Source organism: Ananas comosus, unplaced genomic scaffold, assembly GCF_001540865.1.
Source record: "Ananas comosus cultivar F153 unplaced genomic scaffold, ASM154086v1, whole genome shotgun sequence".
Lineage (NCBI taxonomy): Eukaryota > Viridiplantae > Streptophyta > Magnoliopsida > Poales > Bromeliaceae > Ananas > Ananas comosus.
In genome coordinates, this window is record NW_017891998.1 from 1 (window position 1) to 10,073 (window position 10,073).

Genomic DNA, 10,073 nt, shown 5'->3' on the forward strand with positions numbered 1-10,073 from the left:
TTGCAGAGATATTTTCCGCTTTGGATATTGGTCGGAATCCCCTGCGGCGCCCTAACCAAGGCGACGAAGTTCCCCCCAGTCCTCCACCCCGTGCTCCCCGCACGAACCGATTTATCTCAGAGAGTAGAGATTCCGGGCTACAGTCGCAGTCTCCTTGCGGTTAGCTCATCGATCTATAGAGGTCCATTCGGGATCACCATCCGCATCACGATTTCCCTTCGCGAACAGTCTTCGCGACGGCGTCGTACCCAGTTTGGGGCCGTCGTGTTGTAGAAACCAGTCTGTCAGCTGGCTGGGCGACCGGTGCCACGCCACCAGTGTTCACAAGCGGCACTGGGGGTGGCGGCGAGGAATATCTTTCCTCACCGGCCGCGCGCAGTCGCCTCCACCCGACACCGGTTAATGGTTAGATGCCATCGAGAAGACGCATGCATCCCCGTGGTTCACCGTAGCTGCTGTGAGTAACCACGGAGAGGCAAGAAGTCGCATAATTGCGTTCTCCCCACTGAGCCGCCGTGGTCCTCCTGAAGAAGCTTGGTTGGAATCCGGTGATTGTTGTATCGCGGGTGCGTCGTGGGCCCGAGAGGCCCCAAATACGGGTGACCCCCGATGCTCGGCTGCTGTTTAGTTGGTGCAAGCTGTTAATTGTCCGAAGCATTGTGGAATCACCGACGCCGTGAACTGGTGGCCGTTCGGTCCCGCTGGGAACGACGGGTACCGACGCCCCATTGGTCCCGCGAGCGTGACAGTAATGCCTGAATTTAATCACGGATACGAACATATGAGAACCAAAGACGACCCATTTCAGATGAAACACACTGTTATTCTACAACAACTAGCATTCTTGGAACGCATAAACTTTACCCTTGATATATTTCCTTTTCCTATTTATCGCGTAGATTTTGTCCACACTTTTACAGGTGTGTACTCTATATATCTATACCGTACTACTCTCTATATATCATGTTATAATATAAGTATGACATCTAATCACTTTTCTCAAAACTACGCTTACATCGACTCTATGAAAGTTGATGTTCGTATAGAACCAGCATAACGTAAATAAAGAATATGATAGAATATCTAAACGTAACATAAAATATTCATCCTTCAAAGTCATTTCCACAAGTGACATTTGTTACAGGGGAAATTGCATTATTCTAACCAAGGAAGGACGCCAGAGAACTTAAACAACTAAAGTATATAGATATTAATTCCCAAATAGCATAGCTCGATATATAAGCTAGGAGTATTGATTCTAGTTCCGTTTCAAAGACTTCGTTCCATTATCTTTTTTAAAAATTATTTATTTCAAGTACGAGGAAAAGATATGCTGAACAATGTATTCATGCATGCAAACAAACTTCCAGACATGTCATGAAACAACAAGGGAGAGCAGCAATACCGTAATCGTGGAGCCGAAGAAATCCGCAAAGGCCGACCGGAAGCTTCGGAAGAAGTCCTCAAAGGCCTCAACCGGCTTCCTGCCGCTGAGGACGGGCAATTCGTCGACCGCGAACGAGAGGTACTCCTCATGGTGCCGCCCATATCGGTCGGTGAAGAGAATATCGGGGTCTGCGGCGGCAGCGCGGGAGACCCACTCGGGGAGGGGGACTCCAGGGCGGCGGTGGGAGCCGTGGAGGCAGAGGGTGGCACGGACGCGGAGTCCGGCAGCGCGGGCCATCTCGACGAGGGCCGCGTGGCTGGCCCAGTCGAATTGGGCCGGGTCAGAATCAGGCTGGGCCGCGGCCCAGAAGATGGGGAGCTCGACGCCGTAGGCGCCCAGAAGCTTCAGGGCCCGCAGGCCCGCTGCGATGGCCTTGGCGTGGTTCACGCCGCTGCGGGCCGACGCCACGTCCATGGGCAGGCCCACGAACAGCTCAACCGGACCGGTCTGGGCCTAGAAAGAAAAAACCGAACCGAAATAAATAACCAGAATAGCGAGAGAAGATCGGGAAATAGGAAACCAAAGTTCACAGAAAGTGTATCTTGACTCTTTTTATTACACATAGAAATAAACATCATTTAATCAAGTATCATCACAAAATAAAGAACAAAATTTTGGGTAAACTTCAATTTGCTCTTTTGTGGTATAGCGTATTTTCACTTTCCCTTCTCGTGATTCAAAAAACTATACTTAATTATTCTGTGATTTAGCTTTTATTTCAACAAAATACTATCGTCAAATAAAACAGTAAAGTAATTTTTTTTTTAAAACCACAATAACAATATAGATCCTCATAGTGAAATAAAAATAAATATATAGAATTATTAAGTGTAGCATTTTTAACTACGGGATGGTAAAGTAAAAAAATATGCTAAATGACAAAATAATTAATTGTAACTTTTTAAACCATCATTTAAATTTAACATTCTCATATTATATAAATTACCATTCAACATTAAAAAGTATGATTGGCTTGTAATATATCCTTATCTTCTGACCATATGCTACTTTAAAATACCACTCGTAGCCGACACTCAACCGATTTCTTATTTTAGTTTCTAAACTTTAAATTTTGACAATTAGGTCATCCCCTAATTGTTATTATCTGTTCCAATTAGCTTTTTATTTTTTATTTACTTAAAACATAACTGCTGCGTTAGAATCAAACAATATTTGCCAAGTTTTTTGCACGGCAATTTTTATCAGACGCATAAAAAATAAATAATAAAAATTAGAGATCTGGTTACAAAAATTTATAGTTAGGAACTAGGTAAATGTAAGGGACCAATTTTGTAATTACCTATACACCATTAACATAATTGCTAACAAATTTCTTTTTTCTTTTTTGTCGGTAAAAGTGTATGGAGACCCCTCAACATTTCGACCCTATTTTTAAATCATTAATTTAATCACTCTATTAGTTATTAACCATTAACTAATTTAACTTGCTAGAGAATAATTAAAACTATTAAATTAGTGAAATTATCAATAGATTTGATAAAATTTCTAAATCATTTTAACTAAAATCATTCAGTTCCAAAAAAAACTTAAAAATTAAAAAGAGCCTCAATAAAATAATAGTTGAGAGCGCAATTTCAGAACGTAATTACAACAAACCGAGAATTAAAATTTACCCGAAAAATCCAAATTTAAAATTTTTTTTTTTTTAAGAAAAAGAAGGCATAGGGATTATTATTACCGAGTTCATCTTACGCGGCGACTCGTTCGTCTCCTTCACCAACGCCGCACGGAAACCCCCGGCCTCGACTCGGATCGCCCGATTCCTCCGCATCGCCGCGTCGAACCCGACTCGCTCGATCCCCGACCCGACTCGGACCGATTCGCCGAACCCGAGTCTCCTCGCCGGAAACGCCAAGCCCTTCGCCGCCGCCGCCGCCACCTTTGGCCCGGTCAACACCGCCTCCATGGATCGATCGATCGATTCCGAAAAGGAAATCAAATGGAAGAGAGAGAGAGATCGATTCCGAAAAGGAAATCAAATGGAAGAGAGAGAGAGAGAGAGAGAGAGAGAGAGAGAGATTAGGGTTTTGATCGATTTCGAATTTGGGGATTTTTTGGTAATGGATGAATGGGGAGGAAGAAGAGGGAGAGTGGATATAAATAGAGGAGGGGCAAAAAGGACAAAAAAAATTGGGTAAAAATGAATTGGAGACCCCTCAACTATAGGCAATTTTGAAACAGACCCCTCAAATTCTGTTTCAGGCCCGCTTAATTTTTTAGATTTTTAAAAATTAAATAAATTGTAGTCCAAAAGGTTAAAATATCACATCAATTAATCATTAAATTTTGTTCAAAAAATTAAAAGCAGAGGGGCCTATCTCAAAAAACGTTATAGTTAAGGGTATTTCATGCAATTGTTATCGCCACGTGGCACTCTTATCCACTGCCGCAAATAAATCGAACGGTTATTGGTTTAATTTAAATCCCATCCGGTTGTTTTCTTGGTCCACAAATGCTGGCCCTTCGACCTCCCACTCTAAACAAATGCCATGGTGCTTTGGCGAAATTACGGTTCGTACCACGTAAGCGGTCGAGGTTAAGAAGGGACTTTTTGGTAATTTCGTAGTTATAAGAAGCACGTCATTTGTATTTTGAGGATAAGAAGGGGCTTTTCGGTAATTTCGTAGTTACGAGGAACACGTCATTTGTATTTTTTACGGATAACGAAATGGGGACTAGCTAAGCCCCACGTGGCAGACGTTTCGGTCGAAGATTCCTATCGGTTTTGGACGGACACGCGTGCCACGTGGCATACCGACACGTGTCCTACACTTTATCCACGGACTACGTGGCGAGGCACCGGCGCGTTTTATCGCTGTTGTGTGTTCGAGCGCTGTTGTGGATCGTTCCTGGAGACAGGGGAACGTGAGGCTGTGGTGTAGGTTTGCCACGTGGAGTAATATTATTGGTGGTGACGTCATCAGGTACTATTGGCGATTGGTACGCGAAGGTATTCCGTGTTGGGGTTTCAAAGTGGGCCCGGTTCGTACACGTCGGATCAGATTATACGAAAAAGCTAAATTATTTGGGTTAAATTTCACCATTTAGTGCCCCAACTTTAATCCGTATTTTATTTTGGTGCTCGGAACATTCAAATTGGATTAGATCATATTTTAAATTATGCCAATTTGCATAAAAAATTTACTAGCTTTGCGCTTTTGCAAAAATATGCCATTTTTTTCGATTTTTTAGATTCGGACCGAATTTTTAGTAAACTGACCAAAATATTCTTATACCTTTTTCTCTCTTTTTTTTTTTTTCTCGCGTTCTTTTTCTTTTCTCGCCGAAGGAGGTGACGGAGGCGAAGGCGGAAACGGCTCCCATCGTCTCTGCACCTCCCGCCCTCACCCCCACCCTCGCCCGTGCATCCCTCGCTCTACTCGCCTCCGACCCCGTCGAAGCCGCGCTGCGACCCTCTCTTTTTTTTTCTCCCCGACCATCCTCCACCGTCTCCGCCGCCCTCTGCGATAATTACGAGGACGGTAACGTGTCCTCTTCTTCCGCCTTCGCCCTCCACCTCCACTACAACGGATTTTATACCCGCCAAACAAACCCGCCATCCCCACTGCCGCTGTCGGTGAGGAAGAGAAAGGGCTTCTCGGGGTCGAGAAGCTCACCAGCGAGGGAAGGGGCATGCGGCCCACCCACCTACCCCAGAGGGCGGCGGCGAGCGCGGCCTCGACGGTGTCGAAGGCGAGAAATGCCACAAATGCATGGGAGAATCTCTGGATTAGCACTTTTGTTTGTTTAAAAAAAAAAAAAAAAAAAACTAAAAAGCTAAAAACTAGAGAATAATAAAGAAAACAAGAGAAAAAGGAAGAAAAAGATGAATTTACACTGTTAAAATTAAATTGTACTGTTATAAAAGAACATTGCACTATTATGGACGTAAGTTGCACTCTTTTAAATCTAAACTGCATCCTTTAAGATAAAAGTTATACTTTTTAATCGAAAATTGCACTCTATGGGAGATATTTACACTGTTTCTATTCTTGTTGCACTTTTTAAGATGAGATATTTATACTATTTCTTCTTTTATTATAGTATTTCTCCTCTTGTTGCACTATTTCTCCTGTTAAAGGGTGTTGTTTCTACATCACATCAAAGAAGAATAGTACAACAAGAGAAAAAATAATATAAATTTCTCATCTTAAAAGTGCAATAAAAGAAGAAACAGTATAAATATCTCTCAAAGAGTGCAACTTTCATTTAAAGAGTATAATTTTCATCTTAAAATGCAGTTTACATTTAAAAGAGTGCAACTTACGTCCATAATAGTGCAACGTTCTTTTAAAACAGTGCAATTTAATCTTAACAGTGCAAATTATTCTTCTTCTTCCTTCTTTTCTGGTTTTCTTTATTATTCTCTAGTTTTTGGCATTTTGGTTTTTTTTTTTTTTTTTTAAACAAACAAAAGTACTAATCCAAAAATACTCTCGTGCATTCCTCGCCCTTCTTGCCTCCGACACCGTCGAGGCCGCGCTCGTTGCCGCCCTCTGGGGTAAGCGGGTGGGCCGGTGCCCCTTCCCTCGCCGGCGAGTTTCTCGGCCCCGAGAAGTGCTTTCTCTTTATCGTTGACGGCGGTGGCGGAAACGTGAGTTCCGAGAAGTGGGTTTGGTGGGTGTAAAATTCGTTGTAGTGGAGGTGGAGGGCGAAAGCGGAGGAAGAGGACGCGTTATCATTCTCGTTATTGTCGCAGAGGGCCGCGGAGGCAATGGNGATAAATGAATGCATTGTGATGTAATAGCTAGTAAATCTCTCTTTCGTTCACTTGTATGCACATGTGACTCTTGCTCTTAGTTGTTGGCACTTGTGGTGCCTTCGTTGATTGTGTATGTATAGAATTTTTATTCCTGGGCAAATTCTTGTACACGATATAGTTGTTTAGCCTTGGGAGGACAGGAGAGGTAATGTTCGTTCGGCGTCTATTCGACGCCCTCGAACCGGACCAGATTGGTAGCGGTCTCGGGACGTGACAGAGGGTGAGGGCGTGAGGTGCAGAGACGATAGGGGCCGTTTCCGCCTTCGCCTCCGTCGCCTTCTTCGGCGAGAAAAAATGATGAACGGGAGAAGAAAAAAAAAAAGGAGAGAAAAAAAGGTATAAGAATATTTTGGTCAGTTTATTAAAAATTCGGTCCGAATCTGTAAAATCGAAAAAGGTGGCCCACTTTTACAAAAGCGCAAAACTAATGAATTTTTTTATACAAATTGGCCTTTAAATTATTAATAAAAATTTACTAGTGAAAATATATAAAATTTGTCAGTATTATGATTTGTTTTGATCCGACCTGCTTAATTTATAAGATTTTTTTTCAGCTTATTTGGTTCGAATCATTTGGTGACTTTATTATTATAAAATTTACACATGATGCTTGTTTTGATGGAACTATAGCCATATAAATCACATCCATTAAAAAAATGTATATTTAAATTCGGGGCAGGTTAATTTTTATTTTATTTTTTGCCTTCTCTTATTGCTTCATTTACGATGGGTGGATATAAAAGCAAAATTTTGATGAATCGGATCGATAAAATGAAGAAAATGGTCCCCTCCTCTTCCACTCTATTTTTTTAACAAATCGTGGAAAATTCAGGACGGGATTTTTTTAAAAAAATTTTAGCTTTCGCTTACTGCCAATTTGAGACGAATCAGGATGAGAGTTTCAACAGCCCGAATTCATTCGCCTCCCTCGCTTTGTTAATTTGAATGTAATTATAAATGTCGTAGGTGCAAATATATGCAGCTAAAAATACAGAAAATACCATAAATAATTTTATTTTCGTCCTCAAATTTTGGTTGTATGTAATTCTAAAAGAACCATAATTGTAATATCACTAAGTAGAATGTTCGATTTAATTTATTTAGATCCGACTATGACAATTGAAACTGTATAAAGAGACTTAATTACACTAATTAAAATTGTGTCCAAATTGGCAGCTAGATAGATTAACTTTACAACAAGACGTAAGCTTATCTATATTGGGAGTAATTTATGATTCTACTTAAAATCTCTTAACTACGACTTAAAAGAGCCTCTCTGGTGCTCTCCTCAATTCCACTGCTTACCAACAATACACAATGACAATATTTACAGTAGACAAAAGGCCATGTATTATTGATTGCCTCAGACCGCCTGCATCTCCCGCTCCTTTCGCGATGCCGAACCGGCCGAAGGCGACAACATGCCCTTCTCGTTACTCGGCAAGTCGTCCAAATCCATCCCTTCGTGAACCATGCTCCTCATGAATGCTGTGAACTGTGGCCAGTGCTCCGGCGAGAAGAACTCCGCACCCATCCGGTTGTAGGTGAAAGATTTCACTTTCGAGTTACCTGCAGAGATATTCGCTTTGATTTGGTCGAATCCCCCTGCGGGCGCCCTAACCAGCGACGAATTCTCCCCCAGTACCTTCACCCCGTGCTTCCCGCACGAACCGACTATCTCAGAGAGTAGAGATTCCGGGCTACATCGCAGCTCCCGCGGTTGCTCTCGATCTAAGAGGTCCATTCCGGGAATTACCATCGCACACGAATTCCTCGCGAACATCTTCGCGACCGCGTCGTACCCATTGCGGCCGTCGGTGTTGTAGAACCCAGCTGTCAGCTCGGCTGGGTGCGACCGGGTGCCACGCCACCAGTGCAGCAGCGGCACTTTGCCAGATATTTCTACCGGCAGTTCACCGAAAATGTTAGATGCAATCGAAAGAATGCGATCCCCGTGGTTCACGAGCTGCTGCGAGTACCATGAGAGGAAGAAGTCGGCGTATGGCGTCTCCCACGAGCCGCCGTTGTCTCTGAAGAAGTTCGTGGAATCTGGTGATTGGTTGTATCCGGGTGCGTCGTGGGGGCCCGAGAGGCCCCACAACGGCTGGCCCGATTGCTCGGCGTGCTGTTTTAGTTGCGCGAGCATGTACTTGTCGTAGCATTGGAATTCACCGACGCCGGTGAACTGGTGGCCTTCGGTCGCCGGCGGGAACGACGGGTACCGGAGCTCGCCGTTGGGCCCGAGGCTGACAGTAATGCCCTGAAGATCAACGGATACGAACATATGAGAACCAAGAACGACCCATTTCAGATGAAACACACTGTTATTCTACAACAACTAGCATTTCGGAAGCATGAATGTCTTATTTGATATATTTCTTTTCTATTTACTCGAAGACTTTCTCAAATACAATTTTACCGTGTTTATATATACGATCGTTTAATCATCTTCTCTAAAACATGCTAAATCACTCTAGAAGTTCACGTTCGTATAAGGAACATGCAATAATTGGTACATAAAGAATACGATTAGATATCTAACCTAACATAAAATATTCATCTTTCAAGTCATTTCCACAAAGTGACATTGTGTTACAGGGGAAATGCATTATACTAACAAGCAAGGATCGCCAAGAACTTACAAACAACTAAAGATATAATATAATCCTAAATAGTAACAGTGATATATGGCTAGGAGATTGATTCTAGTCCGTTTTCAAGGACTCATTTCATTATTTTTTTAAATTATTTATTTCAAGTACGAGGAAAAGATATGCTGAACAGCGTATTCATGCGTGCAAATAAACTTCCAGACATGTCATGAAACAACAAGGGAGAGCAGCAATACCGTAATGGTGGAGCCGAAGAAATCCGCAAAGGCCGACCGGAAGCTCCGGAAGAAGTCCTCAAAGGCCTCAACAGGCTTCCTCCCGCCGAGGACGGGCAATTCGTCGACCGCGAACGATAGGTACTCCTCATGGTGCCGCCCGTACCGGTCGGTGAAGAGAATATCGGGGTCGGCGGTGGCGGCGCAGGCCACCCACTCGGGGAGGGGGACTCCAGGGCGGCGGTTGGAGCCGTGGAGGCAGAGGGTGGCACGGACGCGGAGCCCGGCAGCGCGGGCCATCTCGACGACGGCCGCATGGCTGGCCCAGTCGAATTGGGCCGGGTCAGAACCGGGCTGGGCCGCGGCCCAGAAGATGGGGAGCTCGACGCCGTAGGCACCCAGAAGCTTCAGGGCCCGCAGGCCCGCTGCGATGGCCTTGGCGTGGTTCACGCCGCCGCGGACCGACGCCACGTCCATGGGCAGGCCCACGAACAGCTCAACCGGACCGGTCTGAGCCTAGAAAGAAAAAACCGGACCGAAATAAATAACCAGAATAGCGAGAGAAAATCGGGAAATAGGAAACCAAAGTTCACAGAAAGTGTATCTTAGACTCTTTTTATTACACATAGAAATAAACATCATTTAATCAAATATCATCACAAAATAAAGAATAAAATTTTGGGTAAATTTCAATTTGCCTCTTTGTGGTGTAGCGCATTTTCACTTTCTCTTCTCGTGATTCAAAAAACTAAGCTTAATTATTATATGATTTAGCTTTTATTTCAACACAAAACTATCATCAAATAGAACAGCAAAGTAAATTTTTTAAAAAAAACCACAAAGCGAAACTCTGTTTAACAATATAGATCCTTACAGTGAAATAAAAATAAAGATATAGATTTATTAAGTGTAGCTTTTTTAACTACGGGATGACCAAATAATTAATTGTAACTTTTTAAACCATCATTTAAATTTAACATTCTCATATTATATAAATTACCATTCAACATTAAAAA

The 10,073-nt window shown here is 43.1% G+C and overlaps 2 protein-coding genes across 2 annotated transcripts; both read right to left on the reverse strand.

Moving 5' to 3' along the window:
- Positions 1 to 1,341: 1,341 nt before the first annotated feature.
- On the reverse strand, positions 1,342 to 3,465 carry LOC109705266 (inactive beta-amylase 9-like). Its single transcript, XM_020225997.1, has 2 exons — positions 3,147 to 3,465; positions 1,342 to 1,900 (listed from the first exon to the last, which is right to left on the reverse strand). Exons 1-2 carry the CDS (start codon positions 3,372 to 3,374, stop codon positions 1,376 to 1,378), a joined length of 753 nt encoding a protein of 250 aa, XP_020081586.1. The 5' UTR covers positions 3,375 to 3,465; the 3' UTR covers positions 1,342 to 1,375.
- A 3,833-nt stretch (positions 3,466 to 7,298) lies between these two features.
- LOC109705267 (inactive beta-amylase 9-like) lies at positions 7,299 to 9,573 on the reverse strand (the record flags this gene model as incomplete). Its single annotated transcript, XM_020225998.1, has 2 exons — positions 7,299 to 8,490; positions 9,079 to 9,573. Coding segments are annotated over 2 exons (1,392 nt in total), but the record flags the coding sequence as incomplete, so codon positions are not given.
- Positions 9,574 to 10,073: the final 500 nt, after the last annotated feature.

Bases quoted from the DNA above. Each gene is read 5' to 3' on its own strand.
- LOC109705266 (XM_020225997.1), bottom strand. From the start codon at position 3,374: ATGGAGGCGGTGTTGACCGGGCCAAAGGTGGCGGCGGCGGCGGCGAAG. The intron at 1,901-3,146 runs GTAATAATAATC...TTTTCTTTCTAG, and splicing joins CGCCGCGTAAGATGAACTCG to GCCCAGACCGGTCCGGTTGA.